Genomic DNA, 15,443 nt, shown 5'->3' with positions numbered 1-15,443 from the left:
GTTGCTGCGGTGAAGGAGTGGGATTAAGAACATTTTGACTTGTCCACCTCAAATTGGGATGGACTGCCCCTTGATTGTTGTAATAAGAACCTCCTCCTTGCCTATATTGCTGAAAGGCAAGGACTTGTTCTTTCTCAGTAAGACAGTCAATAGCAGTATAACCGTCATCGCTTCCACACCTCTCACAAGTGACAGTTTCCTGTCTAGTCAACAGATGAACCGTTTGTTGATCTCTAGCAGATTGCAACTCCAATCTATCAAACCGAGCATTCATGGCTTCCAGCTGAGCCACGACTACCTTATCAACCGAATGGACCGTTCGAATACCGTCCCGTGGGTTCCCATATTCAGCACAATGGGTCGCCATCTCCTCAATAATGCCCCATCCCTTATCATCATCAATATTCTTTTGAAATCTTCCGTTGGATGAGGCGTCAAGTATAGCTCTGAGGTCATCGTACAACCCATTGTAGAACTGGTTGCACAAAAACCACTGATCAAAACCATGGTGAGGAAGAGACCTCACCAACTTCTTGAACCGGCACCAAGCTTCATAAAAAGTCTCATCAGGTGCCTGTTTGAAACAAGTAATCTTACCCCTCAGCTGATTAGTGCGTTGTGGAGGGAAGTATCTTTTGTGAAAGGCAAGTGCGAGAGTCTCCCAGTTGGTGATACCAGTAGCAGTCCAGTCAAGATTATTCAGCAACTCACGGGCTGAGTCAGTCAGAGAAAAAGAAAAAATCACTTCCTTTATCTTGTCTTGAGTTACTCCCTTAGTAGCGGGAATAGTAGAGCAATAGGCGGTAAAGACTTCCATATGCTTTCGCGGATCTTCACCCGCCACACCTCGGTACAGATTCCTTTCCACCAGATTTATGTAAGACGGACGGATATCGAAGGTGTTACCGTCCTCAGTTTGGAGGTTAAAACCTTTCGGAATCGAGGATGTTTTGGGCTCCGAGTGACTTGCAATGTTAGGCATCTTTATTGGCTTGTTGGCATAAATGAGATTGTCTTCTTCAAAATACTGGTCTTCTGCAAATAAAAAGTGTTGTAGCTCGGGCTCGAAAGTACTCAAGTCTTCCTTTCGAAGTTCTCTTTGCAGACGGAGTCTATGCCGAAACAGTCTTTCTGGCTCCGAATCAGCTGGAACTAATACCGACCTGTTTGACCTGGGCATACACAACACTGAAAGAAATAAGTGAGAACTATCTCAAGGAATATAAATTCCCTGACACGGATAACAATAAACGAAAACAAAAACAGCTAGGGCTATTGCCTCGCCGGCAACGGCGCCAAAATTTGATACTGTCGTTTTGTACCAAAAATAAACCTAATTAAAACTAACACAGAAGCTAGTTATAAGCAGGGTCGATCTCCACAGGGAGGCAAGATATCTGTTAAAGGTCCGTCTATTAGGGTCACAAAATGGGGGATTTGAATTTTGATTTCTAAACTAATAAAAGGTTAAAGGAAAGAGCAGTAAAGAGAGAGCGATAAAAGGTAGAAAATATGAATAAAGTGATCAAATAGGAGAAAGCATGCCAGGATTTCGGTTCACCGTGGTAGTCTATCGACTCAGCTGCAAATAGCCTAGACAATCTACTGTGAGACGGATACAGGAAAGGTCCTTCCGGTCCACTTTCTATCCTAGATTTCCACTAACTTAACTTCCATCCTCATTAGGGTAGTCTACTGTTTATAGCAGGTCTATTTAATCCAATCTTCCGATCCAGGAGTAAATTTAACCAGATTAAAGGTAACTTAGAAGCGTGCACTCTGTCGGTATTATAGTTCAATTGCCATGGGTACAGATTCTCACAAGTAAATTATCTAATCTATTCGCTACATCGTCACAATCCTACCATGGATTCCCTAATCCCGACATAAAAGAATTTAGCTACTCATATTACTAGTGATGTCAACAATAATAATAATGAATATACTAATCGAAGGCATGATAAAACAACAATAATTAAGCATAAACTAAGATTAAGGCAGAAGTAATTAAGAGAGAAAAAACAAGGATTAAAGCAAGAAACAATGAGATTAAGATTAATAAGAGAAGAAAGATTACAATCTCCAGCAATCCGGCGTAAAGAACAAATCCAGTAGCAAGAGATTAAAGGAAGAGAATTCAACCGTAGAAATATGAAAGAGAGATTAAGAGAGTTCTTAGATGATAGAAAGCGTACTTAATAACCTAATTAATGAAAGCTTAAATAGGCAAAACAAAGTCTTTAACGAAATAAGTCCAACACGGGTTAATTAAGCCCGTGTAATACCGAAACCTCTCGATCGACTGATATAAAACCACTCGATCGAGGACTTCATCAGCTAATCCTCTCGATCGAGTAAAAATCCTTCTCGATCGAGGAAACCCAAATTCCAGCATTTCGATCGAGTAAAGTAAAGTACTCGATCGAACTCTTCTATCCTCCAAACCACTCGATCGAACCAAAATGCTTCTCGATCGAGTACCTTTCTTCGAGATCAGCTTCTAAATCGTCATTGACCGCTTCGTTGACCACCCTTCACGCACTTCAAGGCATGATTCTCGCTCTAACATTCTCGTCTCCTCAATATGCATGCTAAATGGGACGAAAAGAGTACGGTTTCACCACTTTCAGGTTCATTTCTGCAATTCAGACAAAACAAACCAAAGTAGCCAATTCGGGGCATTTTGCAATACATAAGGGTATAAAAATGCATAGAAATACGTGCAAAATAAGACTAAAAAGGCTATATAAAATGCACGTATCATATATGATTTTGATTCTGTTTCTTTGTCAATTCTTTGTTTTCTAGTTTTAAGCTTTGTATATAAATCAATTCCGACATCGTAAATAACTAACTTGTAATATTTTATTTCGTTTTATCCTTTTATCGCTTTATGACGGTTTCATATGCATATAATCTAACTAAATCACATTCACTCGAGTTGTATAACAATAATCAACATTAATTAACCAACGAACAATAACGGTTTAACGAGTCTGACTTTCATAGTCAGAACCCAACTCCAGAACAGACGCACAGTCTGATGCGCCTCTTCTAAGGGACGCAGCAGATGCTGCGCCTGATCTGAGGTGGGTTCTGCCTCTGAACTCATCTCGTTCAGACGTAGCTTTAACTTTAGGGCATTAATCAACTACTATCTCGTATTACCACTAATAATTCATCATATTTGCATATTTTAAGTTTCAACTTTTTCTATTTCTTTTCAAATCCCTTCCGTTTTCGAGCGTACTTGTGAAGTAAATTCAAGTTATCCATTGTAATTCAATTGTAATTTATTTCTTTTTCTAATTTATTTATTTATTTCATATTATGTATGATTTATTTACTTGGCAATCATATGTAATTAATCTAACCTCCAACTTCGACCCAATTAATTGTTAAATTGGTTGTTCACCGACATAGTTAATTCTCACATGCTAGGATTAATCTGTGGATGCTGCATTGCATGCATACAATTGACACATATCGAGTATAAACAACTTCCATGATCATTAGTAGAGGCCGCTATCGAGGCGGGCGGGATTAGGTGTTCAAATAAACAAGCTTCCTAATACGTACCATCACCCCTTACTCAAGATCTCTGTGAACATCCGTGTTTATTGGCATCACGAGAGTCATTCTAGACATAGAATGCTAAGGGTAATGAATTTCTTATTGTTCATGTCACTACTTTGTGTCTTGATATGACGCGAAGTATTCGAACGGTTCCAATTTTCCATAAAAATTGGTGGCGACTCCACAAATGCAGGCTTGTCAAACCTTTCACCGGTTCCAATGCCTTTCAAATCAGTAACGGCCAATGACGTACTTTAGCCTCGCGCCGAGTTCCGTGGGAGAAGTGTCGCCACCTCGAAACCAACGCGCGGGTGCGCGCGGCGCGGGTGGCTGTGTCCACAGTAACACGTGTATAATAATAATTAACTTTAAAAAGATAACAAACAATCACACGCAAGACAACCCACGACCATGGAGTGTCGATCGACATTTACCCACTGTCGATCGACCATAGGACCTACTGTCGATCGACCATAGTTAGCCGTCGACCGACCACCTGCACCTGTGTCTAACGACACCTTTGTTTGACATCAGTACAACGTTCATCATCACTAATACAATGAATCAATCTCACCATACAATTTAATACGAATACAAAAGGCGAGTAGGAGATCCCTACCTTATAACATCCACGAGAATGAAGGCAAGCAAAGTTAGAATTGCTCCTCTACGAATCCGTGCCCTAATTGCGAAAAATACAATACGTATACAATCAACAACTAGCGGTATAATTCCATCGATTATGCAAACACTGCAAAACTCCATTCGGTCAATAATTATAATTGGGTGATTGGGGCACAACTAAGTCTAATTACGATATCAATATCAAATTCATAGGTAAAGAATGATAATTAATTACTTACGACGATTAGGAAATGAATTGCTAGACGATCTATGAATTACGTGTGTTATCTTTCTTCTTTCTCCGTTTCTCAAATAGGATAGGGTTTATGTGTGTGTTTTGTATTTGAAACTGACAACTAGTGAATAGAGAAAGTCGTAAAAGGAATTATATAAGAAATAGGTTATGCGTCAAACCAAAGCTAGTCACCCAGGTTCATGTCGATCGACATCCCACTTCAGTCGATCGACATCACCCTATGTCATCCTACACCCTCTTTTTGGTCGACCGACATAACTTTCTCACACATACCAATGCCCACTGTGTCGCGCAAAAACCATATTGCCAAAATACAAGTCGGGTGACACACACCCTATTTCGCTGGACCGAATTCTTATTTCGCTAGACCAAACTTCCAAACACCCACGTAACTTATAAAACAATAACCCAAAACCCATACGCATTAATCATAGCACATCTACTCATATTCCTCCATGATTTACGCAAAACATGTATAAAATATCGGGGTATTACAAAATTAGTTGTGTTGGTGCTCAAAATAAGAAACGGCCGGGGTTCGTTCGTGTGCCTCACGTGAACTGACCGTGGTCAGATCGTGAGCCTCACACAAATCGACCATGATCTAGTCATGAGCACAGGCCCACTAAGTGTTCTAGTCGTGAGCACACCTTTGTACGATCAAGGTGTTCTGTTTGCTTCTTATTTAATCTATGTAGTAGAGGATATTATATTAGTTTCACAAAATATATGTTACTTGGAATGATGTAATTGCATTACCATATTCGAAGATCATAGGGTTAGCTTAAATTTGATAGATTGCCATTTATGAAATTAGTAAACTTGGGCGATATAAAACCACAAATTCTTGTTTGTGACAGCACATATCCGTCACTCTTGAGTGACGGATACCATCTTACCTCACAAAGTACCCACTTTTTCTCTCTCTGCAATACTATTCATGTAGTCCCCTTTCTCCACTAACCCATTTTGTTACCATTTTATCTCACAAAATATCCGCCACAAATGGTAACCCGTTACAAGGGAGACCAATTGATATAAAACACTACCGTTTATTTCATTCAAACTTATATCTCGTATCTAAGATAATGACCAAACACTTTATTACAAGTATCATTCTAGTGCATTCTCTACAAAAAGAAGAAACTTTTAGTGAGTGTTTAGATAGAGGGTTGTGAAAGGAACAAGAGGCAATAAAGGAAGGTGAATTCCTTTGATTGATTAGCAAATGGTGATGGAGTAATTTGGACCTTCTCCGAGATAAAATAATAAAATAAAAAGAGAAATCTTCGACAAACCAGAGATTTTATGAGAAAACTCCTTCGAATCCTTCCCTTCCCTTTCCTTCCCTTCTTTCCTCCCCCCTCTCTTTTCCCCCTCTTTTCATATCCAAAAAAGCTCTTAAGAGACAAAGAGCGCCCTCCACAGTGCATTGCTATTAGAGGCAATTACAAGTTCTAACAAATTCAATGGGTTGCGAAAAAGTCTTCTCTCAGAAAATTTTGAGATACATCACAGAAGTAGATAATAGCACAACTCAAAATCCGAAACCCAGCCAATAAAATGGTCAAATACATTACATAGATAATTGCACGATTATTTACAAAACCGGGAGCAACCATGTCCCCATAGTTTCAGATAAACCCTATTAGAGATTTCAGAATATAACTCGGATGATTTCGTCAGGGAAATCCACTTCCCACACGTAAACGTTTGACGTCATTTTCTGGAACACTGGCATCACCGCTGTCGCTTGCAAATCCTTGCATCTGCTCAAGCACACACTCTTATAACATAACGTAAACAAATTCAAAAACAAATAAGAAATTCGTTCAAAGAAACAAGAGAACTATTATTATTACTAGATTTACATCGTGTTTAAATTTAGGGTTTACTTTAAAAGGAAATTGAGAGGAGGAATATGATGAGAGATGCAGTTTTTCTTGTTCGAATATTAAAATTAAATTGGGTCGGATGGAAATGGAATACATTACCATCCATTTCCTCCCCTTAGATTAATATCCTAACCAAACGATGCTCAAGGAAGATTCTTTGGGCGTGTATCTGTGTTTCACAAGGATTATTTATGCCAGTTTTTCTTTTTGTTTTGGTAGTTATGTTTCATATGTTCGTTGGTTATCTGGGTTTTTTGCACCAGTGAAAATCCAGTTGTTCCTAGTGCTGCTATAATTACAAGGATAAAAGACAGAGACAGAAGTCCATTGCCTAGGACTTGAGAAGCAAGAGATTATCCTACATTTTCATCAGGAACCACGGCATATTTTCCCAAATATGAAGCCGAAATTTTGCCTGCCATACACAGATGTGGTAGACGAAGAACAAAGAAACTTGATTAATTATTATCAAACCTTATAAACTTGATTAATTATCGTCAAACCTTCAGAAACGAAAAATGGAAAAAGAGAGTAAAACCTGCAGAAGGGTCAGCATCGGAAGATTCTATCTTTTGACTCCGAGGTCCATCCATGCTCAAGGCGTCTATGATTGTCGGTAAGTTTCTGCAATTTTGTAGGAGATTGATCAGTGATCTCACTTTTTTCTTGTACGTTCAGGCTGGCACATTGCGGTATTTTCCATCAAATAACCAAATAGATCATTTATTTACATAACTCTTTCAATGTAAAGAGTTATCAGTTCAAATATCACAACAGAGCACTAGAGGAGTGTATCCATAGATTATACTCCGTATAGTTTATCATTAGACCACCCAAAAAGACTAGTTTTGCTTCATTTTCCCCGTAGAGCAATGTACCAACATGAAACTAAGTATGAAACTATGAATTGACCAGAGAATCAATGAGGAAAACTATTGTCCAACAGTTTGTGAAGAAGCATTTTGTAGTCATACTCCTATTAAACATAATTTTTCATTAGGGATCATCCAGAAACAACCTTTCTGACGCGATGTTGTTAACACAAGGGTAAGGCTGCTTACATCTAACTTACCCTCCACCTTCAGCATACCATGAATGCTGATTAAGGGAGCCTTCAAGGCAATGGGATAATATTTTGTTGTCTTAATTGATACACCACGCAGCCAAGCTATGCATCAAATGTTTCTATGACGTTCCATTCATTACACAGGAAAAAAGAAAAAAGTCTGGGAAGGCATGTCACAACATGAAGTTTGCCTGCCTGAACTATCACGAAGAAACACAGTATGCAAGTCTGTTCAATAGTTATGGTTCTCACACAACAATCAGATCTGGAATGCAGACATTTCCAGGCCTCCCAGCTCTCACAGTTTTCAAGCACACTAAAAAATTCAACCAATAATTTATGTGATATGATTATGAACATATGGTTCAAATGTTAATTAATTACCAACATGATCCAACTAAAAATGGAATACATGCGATTTCAGTTACCTATCAGAAGAGTCCCCATGCCCGAGCTGTCCATTTGTACCTCTTCCCCAAGAAAATACATTGTTTCTCTCAGTAATGGCCAATGTATGTCTCCATCCACAACATATCTGTACTACTTTCTGTCATGAACACAAAATACAATGAAGTTAAATGTATATCCCGACAAAGGTGCGTGATTATTAGCAAAGATTAAATTCAAAATTAAAGCAAGTAGAGGATTTGCCTGATCATGAGGAAACAGGACATGCACAGGCGAGCAGCGATCAACATCGTCACCCACGCCTACCTGTCCAAACTGCAGCAGCCAAGACCATAGCCCATGACCCAAAACAGAGATTTAGCCCAACAATAACAAAGCCCAAGTCCTAAATAATTTGGAGTTGCTAACATGAATGTCATTTTAGACCATCTATGGGCCAATGAAAAAAAAGCATAAAACAAAATAATGGAAGAAAAAAACAGTCCAAACAAATTAAATATGAATGAAAATGGGTCAAATTTTAAATGAAATGGACGTGTAATTGATGTTGGAACGAAAATGGAAAAATGAAGGTGCAAAAGAAGAATGTAATCGAGATGAGAATGCCACGGTGCGATCGTACAAAAAAAAAATATGTTGAGATATGAGGTGATTAGTGGCACATGCAACACACAAAGGTTAATTCCTTCTTTGCCGACTGCTTTTCCATCTTTTACCTTCAAGTGCCGTCACAATGTTTGTGGTAGAGCAAGGGGTCTACTAGGGGGGTGCCCTCTCCCCCAAACAATGAAGAATATTTGTTTTTTAGGTAACATATATTGTTTAAATTCACCCAAACTTGAAATCCTGGATCCAACACTCATACTATTATACGAGTTACCTAAGTTTAAGTGAAACACAAACAATAAGCTTACAAAAATTATAATATATACCTTGTTCCATCCCCAGCCATACAGCTTTCCATCCGATGTGACTGCCATTGTATGCCTCCAACCACCTGATATCTGCAAAATTAGATCAAACATAGAACATTTAAGCCGGCGATCAATCAAATTTTGTCTAAGACAGACGCCAGCCTAGTTACCACATTTTGTATAACATTGCCACAAGATCGAGAGTTATACAGACCTGAGATCCATCAGAAGAGACACCATGTCTCCACATGATTACACACAATAGATTATAAACACAATGACTGATATATTATGCAGCACATTGTGACTGCAGAAGGAGGAATGTTTACATGTCACAGACTTTCTTCTCTCGGTAGTCAGATAAAGGGAACATTAGCTGCAAACTGCTGATAAGCACGAAGAAACATCTTACTTAAGTACTAGCCTTTGGAAGGATGCCATATTAGTTGATGTGGCAAACTTTGGAAACCTCACTCTACATGCCGTCAGAAATTACTGCTAAGAATGGGAAGAGTAAGGATGTGCAACTAACTAGTTCAGAGAGTGGTGCTTCTCGTCCATGCTGACTCCTCCCTAGCCTTTCAGTGTCTCATATCATGGTCCTAACACTCTCATTAACTTAAGGTGCTGCCAGGTTGGACATGAATAGTGATGAACATTTTGTACGCATGTTACTTTGAGGATCACCTTCCCCCCTACTCCTAATTGTGGGTGAGGCAGTAAGGTAATGTTGTTGCTGTTGTTTGAGGATGTCCATGGTAAAATAAATAAGTCAGTCGTATCTTGAGTGAGCTAGCAATGGGGGTAAATGGATATAGGAATTGCAAAGAGAGAATTGTGCAAAAGTGAGTTACAATTATTCAAAACATTGAAACTACTATGCGTGTGAGCTGCTAGAACCAAAGTCAGAATGGTCTGCTCTCTAGGACACCAACACAGGAAAAACAGAGGTAAACCCAAACAATATAAATTATATAATTTACAGTGTCCCGATAAGTTTTATCAAAATATTATTATACTAAAAACTATAGATTTTAGATTTTCTATCTTCAAATGGGGCAAAATTCCTAAATTATTTTTGCTTTACGGGGTTCAAAGACCCCATGTAGTAAAAGATGTATCGACCAATGGGAGAAAGGCGCCCACCCACTCCCCAAACACACAAAAACCAAGCAAAAGAAAAGTTACTTTCTCAAGTTATTGATCACCGTCCCAGCTAGGAAAGCAAAGATATAAACTAACAAGCAGAATTTTGAAAACTCAAAGCATGCTTAAACAAAATAAAGACATTAACAGCAAAAGTCAGCATTTAACCTGAGATATGGTTGTGTCACTCAGAGCTTCCAACTTGTAGGGAGTTAGATGATCCTCAAAATCTCCATGCCCCAGTTGTCCATATTTACTCCACCCATATGTGTATATATTACCAGACGTCGTAACAGTAATTGTATGCCTCCAACCACATGCAACAAGATTCATTTTTATTCCCTGCAATGTTTCAATGATTTCAGAAATGGTAAAAACCACTGAGACTGTAATCAGCATGATCATTTCGAACAACCAATTCCGAATGACAAATTAAGAAACTGTATTCTACACACAAATGATATAATCTTTCTTCTGTGGACAATAAGACGCCTTCAAGGACAGGTGACTAATGCATGTAAGGAAATGAGAACCAACATATTACTAAAGGAGGTTTGACACACAACATTGTGACATGGGCATGGCGCTTGGACACTTTATTTTAAACCAGAACCTTGAAATTTTTCATAAAGTAACCTGAGTTGGAGTAACATAGGTCGATGTACAATCCCAAAGTTGTCCTTGACTCTAATTCAAAGCATGGTACTAGTTTGATTCCAAATTTATTGTAGATCACTTGAAAGTACCATAAATACTAAAGAGGACCCCAGAGATATTTTTTCCAATGGCACAAAACTACAGAAGACTTGGTAAACCTTGCCAATTTTCACTACTATATACTTCCTACATCCTATTTATATACCCCCATCTGACTTTGGGTGGACTTTTGACCAATATTATCTCACAATATAGAATAATTTGAAGTTTTACCGTGATTTTATGGAAATATTCGACAAATTATACACCGTATCTCTATTTACGTCTTTACAACTGGAGAAATTAATAGTCAAAGTTGACATCGGTTGATCATCGAATGGCGGCACAAAAAACAAATTGGTATGGAGGTAGTAGAATTTAGCAAAATATATTAATCAAGAGTACTATGATCCAAAAGTAGGAGTCAACAACTATTGGCATACATCAAATGGCGCAACTTTCTCAGGAACCAAACGATCATTTCTGTCACCTAAGCCCAAGTTTCCATAACGGCCCCATCCCCATCCATACAGCTCACCGGCTTCTGTGACAGCAGCACTATGCTCAGCCCCAGCAGCTACCATTTTCACAGGGATACCCTGGCAAAAAGATCTTCGATTTTGAGCATAAAAGATAACAGTAGGACTCCGTAGTTATGAAAACAGTACTCTCTTATTTTTTAAAGAATCACATAGGACAGAAACATTGTGTACAACTCCTTGTTAGCTTCATTAGTTAAAAGCTGTGTTACTCAGACTCGGCAGAGAAGTGTCGTATCCGACGCGTATCGGAGTGTCGGACACGTGATTCTAAAATTTAAGTGACACGGGGATGCGGTCAAACAAGTGTCTTGACCGACTTTACAGACACCGATACGACACTTCGAAATTAAAAGCTTACAAATAAATAGTAAATATAGTTTATTAATATCATTTTTTTTACATGGGAAAGGACAAATTTATTTCAAAAGTCCAACTTTTCAGTTTTCAATTGCATGTGAGTAATTTTATGGGGAAATAAAATAGATTAATAGACCATTAAATATGCACTGCCGCCTCTCTCTTCTTTTATATTTTGACATTTTCCCACATTTCTCTCTCTTCTTTAACCTTTTTCACCTTTCCCCACGTTATTTCTTCATCTTTTCTTGCTCTCTCTTCTCCATCTTCCTTGAAATACTTCTGACTATCACTGTGCAAAAGTGTCGGGAGTCGTGTCGTACTGTGCAGTATCCCAGACGTGTCAGGTGTCGTGTCTGGTGAAGTGTCGTGTCGACACTCGACACGCCACCTAGCACCTACCTGGAGTGTCGAATCTTCTCTCTCACTTAAAAGCTTATAAAATTGATTATGGGGTTTCCAAATGTACAAAAATACCTGAAAAGTTTGAATCTTTTGTGGGATCAGAGAATCCTCAGTGGAGTTGAGACCAAGCTGGCCATTTTGATTTCTTCCCCAGCTTCAATTAAATAAAGGCCATAAATAGGTGACGTTAGTCACTAAAACAAATATCCTAATTAAGTCAAATGATCCATCATTATAATGTATCCTTATTAGAACTAAACATATGTAAGCTCAACCCAAAACATCAAAAGAAGACACCAAGGAGGTGTAACAGTTGCTATGATTTATAGTGAGAACGTCAGAGACCAAGAGAAGCAAATATAAAACATCAATATGAAAAACAAGCTGATATGAAGCACGGTGAATGAAGCCCAACACTACAAGAATGAAGCAAGCACCAGCACACGAGCCCCATGTTTTTTTACCATCTGGACATTGAATGTTTCAAATGCTAAACATTAGATCTCCCACCCAGGCCTGTCGTGCATATTGGTAGAGAATACCAACACAAGTACACAACTAATATAACTATTTCCAACCGAAGATAAGATTGCACAAGAAAACAGCATGGAACCAGGTACATTTAGCTTTAGTTCAACAATCAACAGGAAATAACGAGGTAAAAGAGCCAGATAGGTTTGCAATATATCAAAAAAATGCACCCACTACCCCAGCCAAAGCTTAGGTATTCCATTTTGTTCATTGTGGTCAATACTTTAACTTTAACTTTCGTTTTCGGGACGTGTTTTGCTTTGTGCAATGGAGAATGAGTTGTGAGTGTGGGATTCTTTTACCCATTAGCACTTGCTTTTATTAAAAAAAAAAATCAGCACCAAAGTGAACATAAAATTTTGAAGGAGACGTACAGAATACTACCCTAGTACATTCATCCGTTTAATTGATCCAATTTGACTTTTGAGGTCAAAGCTATTTAATGTTGACCATTTTTCTTTAAATATATGTAGCGATGCCACGTGGAATTGGTATAGCTTAATTTAATTATCTTCGTAGTTCGTATTATCATCAAGACATAGATGTACCTGGAATAATTGTTCGAAATAGTGGTCAAAGTTGAAGATGTAATGAAGTGAGGATAATAAAAATGGGATGGAAGGAATGAGAAAAGAGCCTTACAAGGTTTCAATGTTTTCTTTTCCCTTTTCTTTTTTTATTTCCTCCTCAACAAAAGAACAATCCCGACTGTCGCCTTTCTAATCAGTATAGCTTCTTGTCTACCAGATTATTTGTGGATCCATCTAATCAACACATGTACATGACTTATCAAAAATCAACACATGTACACGGAATGCAGTGCAGACAACATATGCAACTCTGAAAGTCCTTTACAATGACACAAGGGTAAGGTGATAGATCTTGCCGCAACCACCTCAATAACAAATCAAATACAATTTATTTTGAGAAACATCAATGTAAAACGCAGAAGAAAACAGGGAGAGGCCAACCTTGTTACTTCTCCATCCATGGTGATAGCCAAACAATGGCTGTCACCACAAGCAATTTGCTTGATCTTCAGACTATCTAATGTCTTGATTGATTGAGGAATGAACACGTCACTAGAGTTACCATGACCTAGTCTCCCAAAGTCACCCCTGAAAATGAGAATTCGCTTGCAAGAATCAATAACTTTAATATAATTTTTTCTTCCATTGGGCATGGGCCAAATAGTTGTAACATAAAACAGCACGGCTTGAAAATGAACTGATTTGTAGCATCTCAAATAGAATGGTAAAAGAGGAGCAAAGACCGACATACCATCCCCAACTATAGACTTGCAAGCGTGGCTCGGAATATGCGAGAGTATGGTCAGCCCCACAAGTGATGGAGTTGACTTCATGCCCGTCCAAGGCAGTCAACTGCACAGGAGAGAATCGATCTTCGGCATCTCCATGGCCTAATTGTCCATCCTCCCCCCTTCCCCATGAGCAAATTATATTTCCGGCTAAAAAAATAAAAGTATATCATTAGTCAATACAATGACTACAACGATCACATTTCCATGATGGCTCGGGGTAAGGAGAAGTCGGATATACAAAACCTTACCCATCAACCCATGCGTTAAATTATCATAATTTCACATTATGTTTTTAAGTCCTTGATCCTAAGCAGAATTTTCCGTTTACAAAATAACAGAAAGCTCTAATCAGGACATCTAGCTATGGCATGACTGCATGAGCATTTGTTTTTTTTTTTTTTTTTTTTTCAAGGGTAAAATGTGATTATACTTACAAGTACCAAAACCAATTGTTCTATTTTCCGTACGCCTTTACAAGAAACTTGAAATTCGAACCCTACTATTATATTTAATCATCTTAAAAAAGAGGGTTTAAAAACAGAAACCAAAATGACAAAAATCATCTCTCCTCAATAAATAATAGGGAGTACGTAATTAATTACTAATAGCTATGGGGCATTAACACATTTGGATGATGTTGAGAAGAAATAGCATGTGGAAACTGGAAAGAGGATCCAAATTGTGTATGTTTGTAGAATTTGGGGAGACAGCCCACAGGAATGTAATATAGCATTCTGCCATTCTGTCTGACCTTCCTCAACAAGCAAAACAAGCAAACAAATTTACATGTGTGTCACAATAGTTGTCCTACAATTTCACCCCATCATTTGTTCACCCGGTAGTGGGCTACTACTCATTATGCCAATTACTGTACATTTTAGATGATGGAACTTGTGTAATCAAAATGAAGTGTCCGAGTAAAAAGTATTCTAAAGTAAACAAATGATTGAAGAAAGCGTTAGAAACCCCCTAACAATAACCACAATAAGTTTTGAAGCAAGTAATCTACATACTTCATGTAGTTACCAATTGCCACTACATACATAATTCAAACTCTACCTACACAAACAGTTTACCATTTGCCAAAATAAGGATCCCTGAAGATGAGAGGTTGTTAGCATAAACATAAAACAGCAAGGTGAAATTCAAATTTGAAAAGGGGCTTACATAAAAGAGCGATAGAGTGACTAGCACCAGCAGAAATTAGTAGAGTACGACGAGCTTCATCATCTTCCTTTTTGGTACAACTCTTTTTCAACTCAGTCCCCATTTTATTTTACTTTATTAATTTGAGGAGTTGTTGATGAATTAAAACAACAAGAGAAAAAGAGATGCAGAGATAGTGAAAAGGAAAGGAGAAGGACAAAGATTTAAGGTTTCTCAAGTTTGTGACTCTAGTTAGGAAGGAAGATGGAGATATTTAATTATTTTCAATCAATGTCATACACCCCTGTGCCCTTTTTCATTTATTCACCCCCCGGCCCCCTCTATTCTAGATTTCCCTATGCCATCCTCCCTCTATATATTCTTCAGCGCGTCTTGCTTCAGACGAGGCTTTTTGGTCTGAAATAATAAGACGGGATTTTGTAACCATTTTACAGTTAAATGTAACCATAATGGTATAGGCATTGTTACAGCTTATGGTAACTGGTTTTTCAATAGTGGTCACATTTAACTGTAAAATGGTTACAAAATCCCGTCTTATT

The 15,443-nt window shown here is 38.1% G+C and overlaps 1 protein-coding gene and 1 non-coding gene across 3 annotated transcripts; one reads left to right on the top strand and one right to left on the bottom strand.

The window, feature by feature from the left end:
• The first annotated feature begins 500 nt into the window (after positions 1-500).
• On the top strand, positions 501-606 carry LOC141645020 (small nucleolar RNA R71). Its single transcript, XR_012544617.1, has one exon. It is a non-coding gene; the product is annotated as a small nucleolar RNA R71 (small nucleolar RNA).
• A 5,298-nt stretch (positions 607-5,904) lies between these two features.
• On the bottom strand, positions 5,905-15,231 carry LOC141642864 (ultraviolet-B receptor UVR8-like). 2 transcript variants are annotated; one of them, XM_074451831.1, is made up of 12 exons: positions 14,905-15,231; positions 13,698-13,884; positions 13,388-13,534; positions 11,958-12,039; positions 11,025-11,180; positions 10,054-10,227; positions 8,758-8,829; positions 8,069-8,140; positions 7,846-7,964; positions 6,890-6,975; positions 6,714-6,766; positions 5,905-6,225 (listed from the first exon to the last, which is right to left on the bottom strand). In XM_074451831.1, exons 1-12 carry the CDS (start codon positions 15,005-15,007, stop codon positions 6,139-6,141), a joined length of 1,338 nt encoding a protein of 445 aa, XP_074307932.1. In that variant the 5' UTR covers positions 15,008-15,231; the 3' UTR covers positions 5,905-6,138. The 2 variants fall into 2 exon arrangements, with proteins under 2 accessions (XP_074307932.1, XP_074307934.1); XM_074451833.1 differs by lacking the exon at positions 6,714-6,766 and having other exon boundaries at positions 14,905-15,229.
• Between the last annotated feature and the right edge of the window lie 212 nt (positions 15,232-15,443).

The sequence above is a fragment of the Silene latifolia genome, chromosome 2 (assembly GCF_048544455.1).
Source record: "Silene latifolia isolate original U9 population chromosome 2, ASM4854445v1, whole genome shotgun sequence".
Taxonomy (NCBI): domain Eukaryota; kingdom Viridiplantae; phylum Streptophyta; class Magnoliopsida; order Caryophyllales; family Caryophyllaceae; genus Silene; species Silene latifolia.
This window is presented reverse-complemented; position numbering and strand designations above follow the sequence as displayed.